Raw genomic sequence first — 17,469 nt, forward strand, 5'->3', positions numbered from 1 at the left:
ATCATCATTATTATTATTATTATTATTATTATTATTATTATTATTATTACACGTTAGCCAAGTATGTTGTTGGTCCCAGAGGAGAGGGAGTAGTAGTAGTAGTAGTAGTATATAAAGACTTTGAAGCACCCAGACACCCCGGGGTCCTTACAAGGTTTGGGTAACTATTCCACGCTATTACGTAGAGAGACAAGATAGTAGTAGTAGTAGTAGTAGTAGTAGTAGTAGTCGAGGGGAGGTGACTGAGTGACGGTGAGTGGGGGAGGTGTGGGTGTCTGATAGTGACGAGAGAATGGCCTTGAAAGCACATGATAGTGATAGTATATTCAAGGTCATAAGTTTTACCTTCTATCCTTCACTTCCTAATTTCCCACAATCCCTCACGACTTTTGAGAGAGAGAGAGAGAGAGAGAGAGAGAGAGAGAATGCATGTTTCACCTCCCACAAATGTAAACAAACGGTAACAGTGTATTTCCCCCATTTCCTCCCCCATCACCTCAACACAGGGAAGGGAATCATCAGGCAACCAATAAAAAGCAGCAGGAACGCGTGACGGGTGAAACTGATGGAGATATGGGCGAAAGAATTAGACTCTACACTTACGCTTCCAGAATCTGACCGTTGTGGCGTCGACCTCAAAATGTCAAGATGAGTTTGTTTTTTGTATTTATTATTAATTTTGCTTTCTAGTGAGATTTTATGTTGTATTTTGTTGATATTAATTCTGCTGTGTCCCCTCTAGCCTCTTGTATCCCGCGTCTCCAGGTCCTTCTTATCCAGGATTTCAAAGGGGACAACTTCAGGGCCGTTTGCTCCAGGACTGTAGGATATTTATGCAATAAGGTGTGCAATATCTGTATTTATTTATTTACTCATATTTTTGTAATGTATACTATATTTCTTTTTATATTTTTGATACTTTACCCTAAAGTCTTTGCCCAAGGGGTGGGTGGCAAGGTCCGTCCTCCTGCTTTGTTGTATTTCATTATTAATGCAACAATAAATGTATCAGTCAATCAATCAATCAATCCAGGGCCGTCAGAGATCTGCTAATTACTTATTGGCAAGACTGAAGATTACAACTTATTTTGCTGGTCATCCTCTCAACTTACCTGGTCTTACCTAATGAATACAACACTATTACAAAAAAAAAATAATAATAATAATATGCAATAATCTAGGATTACAGTTACTATAGCATATTATTGAAATTCTTTGAGTTTTGAAACAAGATAGAAATTATGTTGTATAAGGTATGTGCATAAAAAAGAGAGAGAAAAAAAACTATGAATTGATCTTTGACTTTTATTTATTTATTTATTTATTTATTTATTTATTTTATTTTTATTTTTATTTTTATTTTATTTTATTTTATTTTATTTTATTTTATTTTATTTTATTTATTTATTTATTTATTTATTTATTTATTTTTATTTTATTTTTTTTTTAGTGCACCACATACATATTCCTTCATGAAGTTTTTCATATGAATATGAAAAGGTTTGGGCGACTCATGCGTTCAGATGCCACCATTGACTGGGTCTTCGGCTTCACACGGATTCCTTATGTTCATTTATTAAAGCTTCCAATAAAAGACCGTTATTGCTAGCACTTATAATATGAAGAGAGAGAGAGAGAGAGAGAGAGAGAGAGAGAGAGAGAGAGAGAGAGAGAGAGACTGGCCAATGTCCCCTCCTCCTCCTCCCCAGCTGTGTGTGTGTGTGTGTGTGTGTGTGATAAAATGGAGGCAGGATCATAGAATTAAGATGAATTAATGCGATAATATCTTTTATTTAAAATAATAATAATAATGATAATAATAATAATAATAATAATAATAATAATAATAATAATAATAATAATAATAATAATAATAACAGTAATAACAATAATGTTACAAACGCTACAGAGAGGGTGGGGGAAAGCATGCAGCCCAAAAATTCAGTAAATAGGTTTGTTACATCAACGGTTTACTGTACATACTACTTTAGTCAGTCCACTTTCATTTTACAGTGTAAAGTATTTTTATTAAAATATTATGCACTATAAGTATAATTATTGTTTTTATTGTTAAAGTGAATTTTAAATGTGCCTAATAAGTATGAGATGTATATTTTATGGTTTAAACTATAAACATAGCTATTTTTGAGCCTTGTAGGGGTGGTTTCCCATATTTGTGGATTTTTGCTATTTCTGGGAGGCTTTGGAATGTAACACTCGCAAACAGGGGAAACACTCTATGACACGTTCTTTCTTCTCCCTTAATTCCACTTACTTTTTTTTTTATCTATGTAAGAACATAAGCGCATAAAAAAAAAAAGAAAAAAAATAGCTGCAAGCAGCCATCAGGGCCACATGTAGCTGTCCTTGTATGAAATATATCTTCCTACCTCATCTATAAATTTGTCTTATCTTCTTTTAGAAGCAACCTAATGACTCAGCACTAACAACTTGATTCATCTACCACCTTATTTGAGAAGCAATTCCTTCAGGTCTCTTTTTTAAAGTTAACATTTTCCCTTGAAGCAAAGGACACACATTACCTTGTACAGGGGTGGGATGTAGCGCTCAAGACGAGCCATTGTGTCCAGAGTTGGTGGTGCATTGTGAATTTCTAGGCTGTAAGGATCCTCGTGCTTGCGATTTGCACTTATCATCATCTGCAGGAAAACAAAATAAAAAAATTAATAAATACATAAATAAAAAAAAAAATCACAACAATAAACCCTCAATAAATTGAATTTCTGGTAAACTGGTCCCTTTGTGCCAATCAAACTTCCCTCAGTAAACTGACCATATGTTTGGTTTATTCGACAAGTTTGAAAGTTGACCAAACATGCCAGTGACGCTGTGCATATCCCTTGGGTAAGCTGACTACTGGCGCAGGCCTAGGCTGGGCTGACTGAACACAGCTCAGTGTGTGGCTGGTTATCACAGAGTGTGGTACCTCGCTAATGTGCTCTCTCTCACTCACAGTGACATACATCTACAATGTCTTCCCAAACTCCCACCACATCTTGTAAGACTCCATCACCGTCTCATGCTTCATGGAGAAAGGGAGAAAAGATTCTCTCTGTGCATCAGAAGTTTGAGATAATCCAGGACCATGAGAGGGACATGTCACATGCTCAACTGATGGACAAGTATGGCCTGAAGAAAACAACACTTCATGATATTATCAAGGCCAGGAAGACAAAGGGAGATGGAAAGTGGGAAGAAAAGTAAGGAGGTGTACCAGAACAGACAGCTTCCCATGGATAACCTTGCTGAAGCTAATAAATGGTATACCCAGGAGAGAGCAGGTGTACCTGTCCATGGCATGGATATACAACATGCTGCACAGAGACTTGCTAAGCATCTTGGCCACACCAACTTGAAGTGTAGTGATGGTTGGCTGTGGCAGTTTTGACGGTGCCATGACATTGTAAACAAAGCCATCACTGGGGAGCTGCTTAGCGCTGATGCCAGTATTGTGGATCCATTTGTGAACAGGTCTCACAAGTTGAGGGAAATGGAGTGTTACCAAGACTTTCAAATGTACAATGCAGATGAAACTGGGTTATACTGGAAGTCTCTGCCCAGGAACACCTAGGCTTCCAGCAATATAAACAGAACTGGACCGAAGTCTGTTGTTGTTAAGTGCTAAGCCAAGGGCACTTAAGAATTTAATACCTGTAGCATTCTGCACCAGTGCTTCAGCATGGTTTACTCAGGATACTATGGGTGATTGGTTCCACAATATTTTTGAGTCAGCTGTCAACATCAAAAAATGTATGGCATTGGCATTGACAGGGTCAAGACTGTACTGCTAATGAACACTTCTCCAGCACATCCATCATCAGCAAAGCTCTGCAGCAAGGATGAAAAAAATGAGTTTTGTTCCTGCCACCAAACACGACTGCCCTGATTCAACCTATAGACCAGGGATTATCAAGAGTGAGAAATGAGTCTACCACAATCTCTACCTGTAGAAGTGCCTCGTCGTCATGGAGGATGGAATAGATGAAGTAGGCTATGAAAACAACATGTGGAGGAAAACATTGTACAATTTCAAGAAATATAACATCAAGGATGAGATTTATAACTGGGAATAGGCATGGAAAGCAGTGCCTTTCTCCACACTTAAGAATGCCTGGTGCAAACTTTTGAAAACCCCAAACTCCAGCTCAGCTTCATGATTTGGAGGGGTTCAAGGCACCAAGGGCAGCTGAAATGTTGGCTGCAGCTGGACAGGGTTCTATTCTCATAGAGGAGATGGAGGATTGGGTAGAAAAGGAAGCTGACTTGCATGGTTGCCATCAAACAGAAGATGAAATTGTGCAAAAGTTGACTTCACCCAACTGACTTGCGGAACAGGAAGAAGCGAAGGTGGACTGTCAACTGCAGCAGTGATTGATGCAAATGACACACTGCTGGCCCTAGCTGACAAAAGTTGGTGGACCTCTGGTTGAGAGTTATGAGATGTTCCACATAGTTCACAGCTTTCTAATGAAACAACAGCAGGCCAGAAAAGTCCAGTAGAAAATCTCCAAATACTTCAAGGCTACTCCATCACCTGATCTTCCAGCTAGAAAGAAGCAGAAGCAAGATTCAGAGACAATGTGTCAGTTGCTCCAACATCCTCAATGAGCTTACTCAGTACTTTCTCATACTCACCACAGGTTACATCAGAACTACCATAACAAATTTTCACTCCTTTGATGACAATGATAAGTAAAGAAAGTGCACAGTGTAAAGTTATGTAGGTTTAAGTGTTTAGTGTTAAGTGTAGTGTTAAGATAACATTAGTGTGTTTAATGTAGTATTAAGTGTTGAATAACTACTGTTCAGTACAGCATAGTGTAATACATTACAGTGGTGGTGGTGGTGATGGTGGTGGTGAGCTATGGTGTAGTGTGGTGTAGTGTGGTGGTATGTGTGTCACTTGGCTTCCTCCCCTTCGTCTCACAGCAACATTCCCAACACAGCAACACAGTATCTCTTCCTTGTTTAGTGAGTGTAACAGTCAAAAATACTTTTAATTGATCAATCTTATTATCTATATTACAGTATAGCAAGTAGTATACCACTAAAGATCTACTGTAAAAAAATGTACGAAAAGAAGCCACCCATTTTCAACATACATATTACTGAACGCGTCACCGTATAAACCGACCCTCAGTCAGTTTACAAGGTGTTTACAAGGTGCTATTTTGACCATCTTATAAATAAAATTTTCTGATAAACCATCAGGTATCTCCTCCCAATTAGTTTGGTTTATTGAGGGTTTACTGTAATACACTGGTTCATACATGTAGATTTTTTAATCTCTTCCTAATCAGATATACTCAAACTGAAAACTGCACTAATGACAGCTACTGTTTCTGTGAAGCCATCACCTTCACCTTCTGATAAGACATTGTTAGTAAAGAGGTTTTGAATATAAGAATACCAGTTCCTACTGTCATAAATTGGTGTTTTCAGTGAAACCCTAAATTGCATCAGCTAATTCAACACGTTGGGCACAAGTAATGTATTTTTTCCTTGTCATTAATAATTTTCCTCTTTGTTCCTCTTCTCCAACCAAGAAACGAGATGGGTAATGGCTATCCCATGTGCATCTGGTTTTGCTGGTGTCACCATACAAAAAGAGAGACTAGTTGACTTATTTCAATGCTAAGTAATTCCTTCAAATGAAGAGTAGCACTTAAAAATTATTATTTTCACACAATTGCAACATCATTATAAACTCTTCAATTACAAACACATTTTTTAAATGATGTTAGGCATTATTTTAGCAGGGATAAGGCATATACAGTAGTTAGCAGGTTCAGAAAAGCAGTAAATATTGAAATATCAATAGAAGATAGGACAAAATGCAAAACTGCAGCAGTGAGATTCAAGACAGTTAAATGAAGGGAGTTAATAAGGTGAAAAACTGCAGACTCAATCCACCTATCTTGTTTAATACACTTGCATGACTTGATCATCCCCATACATGGGAGCCTCACACAATACAGTGATGAATAGGGTCCCAATGGAGAGTTAGCAGCAGGAAGGATGAGAATAATTGGCTAAAACGACACATGACACTGAAATTCATGGAAGCTGTTTTGACAAGAGATGAGGTGTGAAAGATGTGAAATTTCAAGTTGAGATTTTTGGAAAAAGGCAGTCCAACTATGTTCAATGTAGAAAAGAGGAATAGTTGAGTGTCACTAAAAAAAAAAGACAGCAGTCTGAATAATATGTTGAGTGGATAGATGAAGGAATTTAGTTTTTGAGCCACTGGACAACACAAGGTCTACCCTCCCCTACTTTAGATGAGTGTAGAAAAACAAAGACTGCCTCTATTATCTCAGCAATATTACAACTGGAAGAGAAGGTTGAAATGTAAGTGCAGAGAGGATAGAGTTTTTACAAGATTTTTATTTATTTATTTTATTTTATTTTTTTATTTAGGTAGGAGGGGAACTGGCCAAAGAAGAAGAAGAAGAAGAAGGCCCAATGAGGTGCCAGTCCCCCAAAGAGAGTTCAAACTGGTCATCAAAATTTAAAGGATAAATATCTTGGAAACCTTCCTCTTGGGAGTTTAAATCATAGGAAGGAGGAAATACAAAAGCAGGCAGGGAGTTCCAAAGTTTACCTGAGAAAGGGATGAATGACTGAGAATACTGATTAACTCTCACATTAAAGAGGTGGACAGAATAGGGATAAGAGAAAGAAGAAAGTCTTGCACAGCAAGGCCACAATAGGAGGAGAGGAATGCAGTTAGCAAGATCAGGAGAGCAGTTAGCATGAAAACAGCAGTAGAAGATAGCAAGAGATGCAACATTGCAGCAATGAGAGAGAAGTTGAAGACAGTCAGTTAGAGGAGAGGAGTTGATAGGATGAAAAGCTTTTCATTCCTTGCTTAAAAATTAAAACTTCATGCTAGACTTCATTAAAGAATTTTGATATATCTAAAGTAAGAGCAAAGGTTTCACCAAAATTACTGAGAGAATGACCAAGATTCAGTAAGGAAAATAAGAAGACTGTCAGTGAAATGTCCTTTGCAAAATCTATATCTATGACTAGAAGGAAGACATTAAGCAGACAGATGCTTAATTATTTTCTTGCGAATATATTTAAAAGTAAAAAAAAAGTGTAAAATCAATCCAATAGGTCAGTTATTTAAGGGCTTGCGGTGATCACCCTTCTTAAGCTTACTAGGTTGAATGTAGGCAACTTCCAGCAAGGAGGAAAGATGGATGTGGATGGAAAAAGATGTGAAAGTTTGACTAGGTAAGGCACAAGCTCAGAAGCACAGTTATGAAGAAGAATAGGACAGACACCATCAGGCCAATAAGAATAAGAGTATCAAGGCCAAGGAGAATACAGATAGTAATCACAAAGAATTTCAGTGACAGACATAAGAGAGTACGAGGTAGGAGGTGAAGGAGAAGGAAGCCCAGAATCATGCACTGTTGAGTTGCTAGTACCAGTCAGAAAGAGAAACAAGAGAAGGCATTGGTGCCATCTAGATGAAGTAGCTGAAAGAGAGATAAAGAAGAGAAATTGTTGGAATGATTTTCAGCTTGATGCCAGAGGTCATGAGGAAAAGATGATTTAGTAAGATTTAAGGTATCTTCTATTTACCATGATCCATTTCAGATCACTGATCTGGTCATGCAACCTGTGTTGTATTTACCATCTTGATCTAGATTTACCCTGATCTGAGTGATGCAGATCATGATTTGGGTGATCTAAGTCTGGAGGTGGACTATAGAGGATGACACTTGTTGAAGTTGTTGGTAACAGCCATATTAGTGGGTGAGCAGCCTCTACTGGAAACTTATCTAAAGAAACATATCACAAGGAAAACGGTTGATAGGTCTGATGATCAAACTGAATGGTAATGAATCATTGCAGACTGCTGCTGTAGGCACAGAATGTGTTTAATAGTGGTAATAGATACAAGAAACAAGGGAAATAGAACAAATCACATCGTCTTGTTTTTCTGGCTTCTGATAATAATCATGTGGACATTGCCACTTTTACTAATGACTAAATTATGAGGCAAAGCAAAGTACCTTTTGTCCAGGTGTAAATAATATATCTTTGAACTTGAAGTTATCATTAAACCCAGCTGTGACCTCACTGAACGTTTCCTTTTGTCTCTCACAACACAGGGGGACAGTCACAGCCTGCCCTCTAAAGACAACTCTTTTCCTTCACACAAAACTACAAGCACCTAATTACACACACACCATTCACTCAAAATTCTAAATTATCATGGTGACTCCTACACCAGCCTTAGAGTCCAAACCTTGGGAGGGGAACACAAATGTCCCCAGGTGTCTTGACACCCCCCCTTAACTTGTCTTCATTTTCTTCTGCAACATTTGTGGTCTTAGATCTAATTTTCAATCAGTACAATACCATCTCTCCTCTTCTAAACCTCATCTTCTCTTCCTCACTGAAACTCAGGTGTCTGAGGCAACTGACAGTAGCCCCTTTTCTGTTCCCTCCTACTTTCTCTATCCTCATTTTCAATCCAAAGTTGGATATTGTGTGCAATGACTTAACCTGCTCTTGTGCCCACGCTCTTGAATCTTCTGAGTTTTCCACCATCTGGCTACAATTACAGAATCACTCTCAAACTAAATTTATCCATGCTGTATACCTCTCACCTAACTCCTATGACTATTAGAAATTCTTTGACTTCTTAACTTTCAAAGTGGGGCACATTCTGACTCTCTTCCCTTTTGCAGAGATCTCCATTCTTGGAGACTTCAATGTTCACTACCAGCTTTGGCTTTCCTCTCCCTTTACTGACCATCCTGGTGAACTAGCCTTCAACTTCACTGTCCTCCATGACCTAGAGCAATTGGTGCAGCACCCTACTCATATTCCTGACTGCCTTGGAGACAGGCCCAACTTTCTTGATCTTTCCAAACCTCTAATCATTCTGCTTATGCTGTTACCCTCTTTTCTCTGTTGCACTCCTCTGATCACAATCTCATATCTGTATCTTGTTCTATTGCTCCAATCCCTTCTCAGGATCCCTCTAAGTGGAGGTGCCTCTGGCATTTTGGCTCTGCTAGATGGAGGGACCTGAGGAGATATTTTGCTGATTTTCCTTGGAATGACTACTGCTTCCATGAGAGACCCATCTCTGTGTGTCAAGCGCATAACAGAGGTGATAGTGTCTGGCATGGAGGTGCACATTCCTCATTCTTTTTCTTCACTGAAATCTTCCAAACCTTTGTTTAACACAGCCTGTTCTTGTGCTATACATGATAGAGAGGTGGCCCACAAAAGGTACTTAAACCTTCCATCACCAGAATCTCATGCATTTTATATTTCTGCCCGGAATCATGCCAAGTCTGTTCTCCAACTAGCCAAAAGCTCATTCATTAATATATGAAAGTGTCAAAATCTTTCGAGATCTAACTCGCCTCATGACTTCTGGCATCTAGCAAAAACCATCTCCAAAACTTTCCTCCTTCTTTGCATCCTTTATTTCAACCAGATGGCACCACTGTTATCACATCTATCTGTAAAGCTGAATTATTTGCTCAAACCTTTGCTAAAAACTCTACCTTGGATGATTCTGGGCTTGTTCCTCCCTCTCCACCCTCTGACTATTTAATGCTACCTATTAAAATTCTTCGCAATGTTGTTTTCCATGCCCTCACTGGCCTAAACCCTTGGAAAGCTTATGGACCTGAAGGGGTCCCTTATATTGTTCTCTGAAACTGTGCCTCTGTGCTTGCACAGTGCCTAGTGAAACTCTTTCAACTCTGTCTGTCAACATCTACCTTTCCTTCTTGCTGGAAGTTTGCCTACATTCAACCTGTTCCTAAAATGGATGACCATTCTAATCCCTCAAATTACCATCCTATTGCTTTAATTTCCTGCCTGTCTAAAGTTTTTGAATCTATCCTCAACAGGAAGATCCTTATACATCTATCCCTTCATAACCTTCTATCTGATCGCCAGTATGGATTCCGTCAAGGCCACTTTACTGGTGATCTTCTGGCCTTTCCTTACTGAGTCTTGGTCATCTTTTAGAAATTCTGGTGAAACTTTTGCTGTTGCCTTAGACATATCAAAAGCTTTTGAAAGAGTCTGGCAAAAAGCTTTGATTTTCAAACTACCCTCCTATGGCTTCTATCCTTCTCTCTGTAACTTCATCTCAAGTTTCCTTTCTGACTGTTCTATTGCTGCTGTGGTAGATAGTCACAGTTCTTTTCCTAAATCTATTGACAGTGGTGTTCCTCAGGGTTCTGTCCTGTCACCCACTCTCTTCCTATTATTCATCAATGATCTAAACCAAACTTCTTGTCCTATCAACTCCTTCGTTGATGATACCATCCTGCACTTTTCCACGTCTTTTTGTAGATGTCCAACCCTTCAGGAAGTAAATAGTTCACGCAGGGAAGCCACAAAATGCCTGACTTTTGATCTCTCTAAAATTTCTGGTTGGGGCAGAGCAAGCTTGGTATTGTTCAATGCCTCAAAAACTCAATTCCTCTGTCTGTCAACTCAACACAACCTTCCAGAGAACAATCCCCTCTTCTTCAATGACATTCAACTGTCATTCTATAGTGAACATCCTCAGACTATCCTTTTCTTATAATCTAAACTCTCTGTGTATCAAATTTTCATCTTTAGCTACCCACCTTCTCTCCATATGTGTTCATAATTATATTGAGGGTTACCGTAATTTACGATAACTGAAAGAATAATCCAGACTGTTTGGGCTGAAAGACTGGCCTGGTGGTGACATCTGGCAGCTCTGAAAACTTTCCATTAGTTAGGCTAGGTCAGAAAAAAATCCGCGAATATGCAAAACCTCGAATACCGAATCACAAATATGTGGGGGAACACTGTATTCAGTATTGAGTAAATTGGACTGACATATGATAGATAGCGATTATGACATGTCAGAAAAAAGGATAGGAGTGTTGCAGAAGGTGGAGAAGTAATGATGAAATTGGGAGTGAAAATTAAAAGTGAAATATGGAGAGGGAAAAAAACAAAAATGCAAGTGTGCCAATTAAAGATAATGGAGAAATGTATACTTATTCTTGTGTACAGCCTATAACAAATATTTGAAATGATAAAGAATATAAGAAAGTAAAAAAGGATACCTTGTAGTGCTTAAGTAAAATACAGGTTGACTATCAATACTCCAGCATCATTTAATGTGGAACTTTCTTTAATCTGGCATGCTTTCATTTGCTTGTACAGAGGCTCCCACTTACAAGCAAGTTAGGTTTCAGTTGTCCATTTGTAAGTTGTTATTTTGGATGTACATTAACCTCAAGAGTTTTGTGTTTGCTTTCTTCCTAAGCCACAGCACTAAACTTGAGGATCATGAAACTCAGGGTATTGAAAACACTGGAAGCACTTATGCTGGCCATACAACCTAGCATTGTGATTGTTTATTCTGTCAGTGTGATGTAGTGGTGAGGCACAGTGTAAACAATATGATACTTCTTGATCTTGATGCTACAGGTGACTCAGGATTTCTCATGAGCCTTTCATTTGTACCTCCAGATGTTCATGAGTCAGGGAACGTTTGTTTTCTCAATTTTTTTAAACATGTGGACAAATTAATTTCAACATATTTTCACCATATATAGGGAGTTACACTGACAATTTGCTATTGCTCTGTTGTCTTTGTAGTATGTTAGAATAGAAATACAGCAAGAAAACAAGAATAATAAGTGGTAACAGAACACTCTTTGTGCGAGTGTATAGATTTTACATATCATCAACATATATTTGGAGTTATATTGACAAGTAACTGTTGCTGTCCGTGGAATATGTTCAGATAAAAATGGAGCAAGGGAGTAATTTTGATGATGGGAACAATTCTTCACCACAACAACAGTCAAATTGATCCTTTCACACACTGAACATACATGTGCATCAAAATTTCTTCATGCGAAACAGCACTGACACACAAGTGCATCAGAAAATTTATTTAACCCCTTTAACATGAGGACATGTATACTGAGTCCTATTGCCACCTCTGATGTACTCGTATTTGAGAATGTGTCTGCAGCGTTCTGGGTCACTTCAGCTCCATTACATGTAATTCCTTCTCAGGTATGGTGTAGGGCTCTCAGAATGCAGACCATATGTATGAGAGCTTGATTATCTCAAAATGTTATGTTGGAGTGTAAATGTGTTTGTATATATACACTCAAAGTGAACTTTAGAAGGTAATAACTGGCATGAATTAACAGAAAAAAAGGCAGAAAAATTTTAGTATTGATGTGTTTGGCACATCACTCGTCTCAAGTTGTGATTACATACATACATATAGTCTCTGCCAGCTCCCTCCCTTTCAAACACTGTTTTCTCTTCCTCTTTGCTCTCCTTTTTCCTCTCTTCCTTCCATCTCTTTTGCTTTCCTCACTGTTTCCTCCACTGGATATTGTAAAGAGAGAGAGAGAGAGAGAGAGAGAGAGAGAGCAAGTGTGTGTGTGTGTGTGTGTGTACTCCCTGACTTGAGTCTTGACCTCACCCCACTCCTCACTACAACAGTCTTCCTCACCAAAACAGCCTTCCTTACTGCAACAATTTTCCTTACCAAAAAAACCTTCAGGTGACATCACACAGGGCAAATTTCTCCCCAAATGTTTGTCATTTTTGTTGGTGATTGGGCAAAACAAGCAGCAAACAATGTCTTGTTGCTCATTTTCTGTTATTGGAGAGAATAGAAAACAGTTATGTTGCTGGATGTGTTGTATTTGTAGTTAAATGACTGCCATTATAAGCTATAAATATAAACAAATATACGAGTGAACTATTGTACTTTATGAGACAAATTGGCAACTACAAAACAAAAACACAAAAATTGAAATACTTATGTGATTGTATGATTGTGATTTGATTGCCTCATGTTAATTTATTTATAGTCCTTATTTGACAACCACAGTTAGCAAGATGTGTCATAATGGAGTCCTGTGCTAAGTGAAAGCTTGGCACAAATTAACAGCTGTAGTGGATTCAGACCATTCAAATTGATACTTGGGCTGTTGGCTGTACCTGCTCTCTCTGTTGCCACCTCAACTCCTGAGTGATCTGACCAGATCTGACCATGGCCAGCAGGGCACAGTGTGTGGAGACAGTGCTGCATGGCCTGTATGTGTTGCCAAGTGGATTGAAAGATATGCAGTGTTGTTGTTCCATCATCATATTGAAAGCCATTCAAAAAAACATGCATTCATATATATTAACATATAATTTTGGAATGATTAAGGGAAAATAAAGTGGCTGAAGAGACACTAATTCGGGTTTGTTGTTATGGAATGACCAGGTATCAAAACAAGAGTCCTGTCCCTGTGAGATGCCAAACTTATTGGGTTTGTGGTATCACCAACAAAAACAGCCAACATGTTGGGAGGAGTTTGCCGTGTGATGCCACCTTTCCTCACCACAGCAACCTTTCTCACCACAACAACCTTCCTCGCCACAACAACCCTCCTCTCCATAACAACCTTCCTCTCCACAACAACCAACCTTCCTCTCCCCAAGAATACTCCTCACCACAACAACCTTCCTCACCACAACAACCTTCCTTTCCACAAGCCTTCCTCACCACAACAACCCTCCTTTCCACAAGCCTTTCTCTCCACAACAACCTTTCTTACCACATCAGCTTTCCTCACAACATCAGCTTTCCTCTCCTTGCTATATGCTTCACCATTATGCACATGTTCACCACTGCCCAGCCCTTCATATCACAATCATGTTCTCCCCATTCCTTTATCAGTCATCCTGCCTTCATCTCCTCATCCTTCTCCCTCATCACTACCTGGCCCATCACATTCATCCCCTCACCACTCACCATCATCACTACTACCTGGCCCTCCTCATTCTTCATCCTGTGCTCACTCACCATCTCCCTCTTCATCTCCCATGTCCCCACCTGTGGTCTGGTGCATCACAATCATTCTGTCATTACTCACTGTCTTCCTCACCACCACCCATTGCATCAAAACAGCTGAGTCAATGTATGTTCTTTATCAGGTTGAGGAAGAATAATACTATCCACTCTTACCTGCCAGTTTGGATGAGGAGTGAAGTGAGTATAGTGTTCGTAGGTTATTTAATGAAAAGAACATTCTTATTTTGAGGTTTGTTGATATAACAAGGACATATGTTAAATTTTGCTTCTTTTGATATATAATACATTGTTAGATTTTATGGCTTATTGTAGTTGTGTTCAATGTAGAAGCCTCAAATTTTAGTGGGCATGGCAATTCTGGATATGACACCTGATGGTAGTGAAAGTTAAATTCATTAAAAATAAAATTTCTGATGTAAGTGCTTCAATTTTTTGGTGAATCAGTTGTTGTGTGCAGTGATATAAGGCAATGTAAAACAAAGAAAGAAGTAAGTATGAATGAGAAAAGAATAATGATGGAAGGGAAGAGGGAGAGAGGCTGGGGATGAGACTTGGATATGTCTCTGACACAGCCTACGGAGCCTGAAGCTCTAGTATATTATTTATCTGTACAATCACTCATATTCCCCACATAAATTTCCTTATTTCCCCTTGTCCATGTAACGCTCCTTTTTATTATTTCTGTGTTTCTTTGAGTCTCCCCAATAATTGTTTTCTTTTGTAGCTTGCGGTGAAGAGGAGGATAATAGCGGTAATTAAAGGTTTAGTGATTATATGAAAAAGTATATTTATAAGGCGTGTATTCGTGGGAGTGATTTAAAAGTCTTGAAACATTTATTATAAATAGTCTTACTTATTTCAACTGTGGTTTTCTCTAATCAGTGGTAATACGAATAATAGGATTACATCATGTTGCGTCAGCCTACCAGTAACTCATAAGGTGTCATTCCCTAGCTTATAAAATATGTTAGTAATTTAGAATTCAATTATTAACTTCAACTAATGTCCAGCTTATATGCTCACCTTGCTAGCCAATTATTCCTGCATTTTTATTTAAACTCACGGTTCAGTAAAATTATTTGTGAAAGAAGAGAGAGAGAGAACTAGCTAAGGTTCCAATAACTTCAGAGGCCTGTGGGTGTTGAGGGAGAGAGCACAGAATGGCGTCTCCCTTCCCTCTGGCAACAGGTGGGTCTCGTAGCTCTGAAATATTTGATTTTTCTTTTATTTAGAAGTGAATATTACTGTGTTCATGTTTATTATTCATGTCTCTAGTGAAGATATAGTAACAGTACGTGTTGACAGAATGGCGTCTCCCTTCCCTCTGGCAACAGATAAAATAGCCGGTGTTGGTCCCACGTGGAGACAGGCCACAGAGTCTTGGGAAAGTGTTAGCCATGTAATGTTTCTTTAGTCAAATATAGTCTACTGTGAATGTGTTGTGAGCAATATTATTGCCGTAGAGAAGTGATGGATGAAGGCTGTGACGCTATTTAGGGATATAACTGTGCCCAGAATCAATGGTACTCTTGAGGAGTTATAAAAGTAATTATTTTCTTGTGTATTCGTAGTGTTAAGTAACGGAGTATAAGTGTATATGCCATACCAGAATTTCAAGTGCCTTTTTTTTTTTTTTTTTTCTAGATTAACTACTCGATAAAGTGTCATAGTGGGTCAGTCAACCCAAAGAATCCCATCAGTATTATTCATTTAATTATTTTTGCTATTTTTATATTTTTCGTTCCTCCTAATAAAGCCACACTGTAGGTACTGTGTGATAATTAACCTCTCCCTACCCTCTGGCCATGACGATGAAGGCGAGAACCATTACCAATCAAAAATGTTTTCTTTTTTTCTATTGTGTGTGCGTGCTTCACCTCTTCTCTCTTCCTCTTCTTTTTTTTTCTTCTTCACCGTGAAGATCTTTGCCTCGTCTCATTAGAGCTCTGATCGGACCGGTGAGGAGGAGGGAGGAGGGGGGGGGTGGCGTTACACTGGTGGCATAGCGGTGGGATGCGCTGTAGTCTTGGCCAGTCGTATTGGGAGAGACAGAGTACTGGCAGTTGGATAATATTGGGTCAAGTAATGTTCAAAGTGTCACTTCTCTGCGGCAATGGTTTTGCTCGCGGCACGTTCGCGGTGGACTGTATTTGACTGGGGAGGCATTGCATGGCTGAGCTTTCCCAATACATCTCTGACTTTGGCCGGCCACTCTCCATCCTGTGTGACAATGCCTTGGAGTTCACGGGACGAGAACTAAGAACCTGGGCTGGTCTTCATGGGATAGAACTGCTCTACACCACTCCCTATCACCCCCAGTCAAACGGACTCATCGAGAGAATGCACCGGACCCTGAAGACCGTGCTGTCCCAAATGTGCAAGGGTTACCCTTTAAGGTGGCCTGCCCTTCTCAGTGAATGTCAGTCACACATGAATCTGGCAGTACATAGCAGCACGGGGGTCTCTCCATATGTAGCATTCTTCGCAAGACAGCCACCTCGTTTGGTCACGGCGCCTCTCCTGACGGTGCAGTCTGAAGATAGTGACGTTCAGCAACTTAAGCGCATGATTAAAGACGCTAGTGTGACGTCACAGAGGAGGTACCGTGCAGTGGCGAACAGAAAACGACGTGATGAAAAGGTCTCAGTTGGGTCCTTGGTGTGGGTGAAATCAGAAACTCCGTTGCCTGGTACCTCTACCAAATTGAATGCTAAGTGGAAAGGACCATATCGAGTGAGTGAGGTAATCAGGGACGGTCAACTGTATGTAGTGGAGGACCCCTATTCTGGGAAGTTAGTACAAAGAGCAGCAGAAAAGGTGAAACCGTATGTGAGCCGGAGTGAAATTATTCCGGAGTTGGAGGAGAACTATTCAGACGGATGTGTTGAGGAGGAGGAGGAGGAGGATCAAGACCTCCCTCCACGCCGCCGTCGACCTCCCAGACGTCTTATTGAGGAGTGCTAATGTGATGCACGAACTCAGGAGTGAAGAGAAGTGAACAGTGTTATAATGTATAGGATGTGAGGGTTAGGAATGAAGTGAGTTAAGAGCAGGAAATCCTCATCCGTCACAAGTGTTCGAAGGTCAGTGACACTGTCTCAGCCACAAATAGAGTGGGGCATTTCGGGAAAGTCGTCCCCAAATTCTCGTCGTGTCAAAACAGTTCATACCAGATGGTAGCTTATGTGTTCCAGTTCGGGGAAGTGTACCCCATTCTTGTGGGCTTTAGTTCGAGAAGTGAGGTTTCCAGGGAACGTCGTACTTGGTTACTTCCTCCTCAAGTTACAGTCATCACCTCTAACGGGTCCTAAGTTTCCCTTGAAGACGTATTACCCCAGTCTTCGTTGTAGTAAGAGGAATGATTTGTGTGAATGTTGGCGGATGTGTCGAATGCTGCGAATGTAATAGATTATTCCTTTTCTATGAGACGGGGAATAAAGAGAGTGACGGAGTTAGTCAGGTGACTTCTCCATAGATTACCCGTAGAGCAGAGGGTGACTGGGGTCCAAGTTCTCTTTTCCTGTAAGTATTCTGTATGTGAAAGGTGTTGGTACAATTTCCTACGGGAAGAAATGTACGAG

General features: G+C 39.6%; 1 protein-coding gene and 1 long non-coding RNA gene across 4 annotated transcripts in view; one reads left to right on the forward strand and one right to left on the reverse strand.

The window, feature by feature from the left end:
- LOC135112066 (uncharacterized) overlaps positions 1-4,859 on the reverse strand; it is a 10,982-nt gene extending 6,123 nt beyond the window's left edge. Inside the window, exons 1-2 of one of the 3 annotated variants that reach the window (XR_010274040.1) lie at positions 2,795-4,859; positions 2,544-2,660 (exon numbers count right to left, since the gene is read on the reverse strand). This is a non-coding gene — a long non-coding RNA (uncharacterized LOC135112066). Of the gene's footprint in view, positions 1-603; positions 822-2,543; positions 2,661-2,794 lie in introns of those variants that run through there. The other 2 variants (XR_010274035.1, XR_010274036.1) reach the window with 2 other exon arrangements.
- An 11,198-nt stretch (positions 4,860-16,057) lies between these two features.
- LOC135107298 (uncharacterized) lies at positions 16,058-16,852 on the forward strand. Its single transcript, XM_064016986.1, has one exon. It carries the CDS (start codon positions 16,058-16,060, stop codon positions 16,850-16,852), a length of 795 nt encoding a protein of 264 aa, XP_063873056.1.
- Positions 16,853-17,469: the final 617 nt, after the last annotated feature.

This window comes from Scylla paramamosain, chromosome 2 (genome assembly GCF_035594125.1).
Source record: "Scylla paramamosain isolate STU-SP2022 chromosome 2, ASM3559412v1, whole genome shotgun sequence".
NCBI classification, from domain to species: Eukaryota; Metazoa; Arthropoda; class Malacostraca; order Decapoda; family Portunidae; genus Scylla; species Scylla paramamosain.

Excerpts from the sequence above, each read along its gene's own strand:
- LOC135107298 (XM_064016986.1), top strand. The coding sequence starts at position 16,058 with ATGGCTGAGCTTTCCCAATACATCTCTGACTTTGGCCGGCCACTCTCC.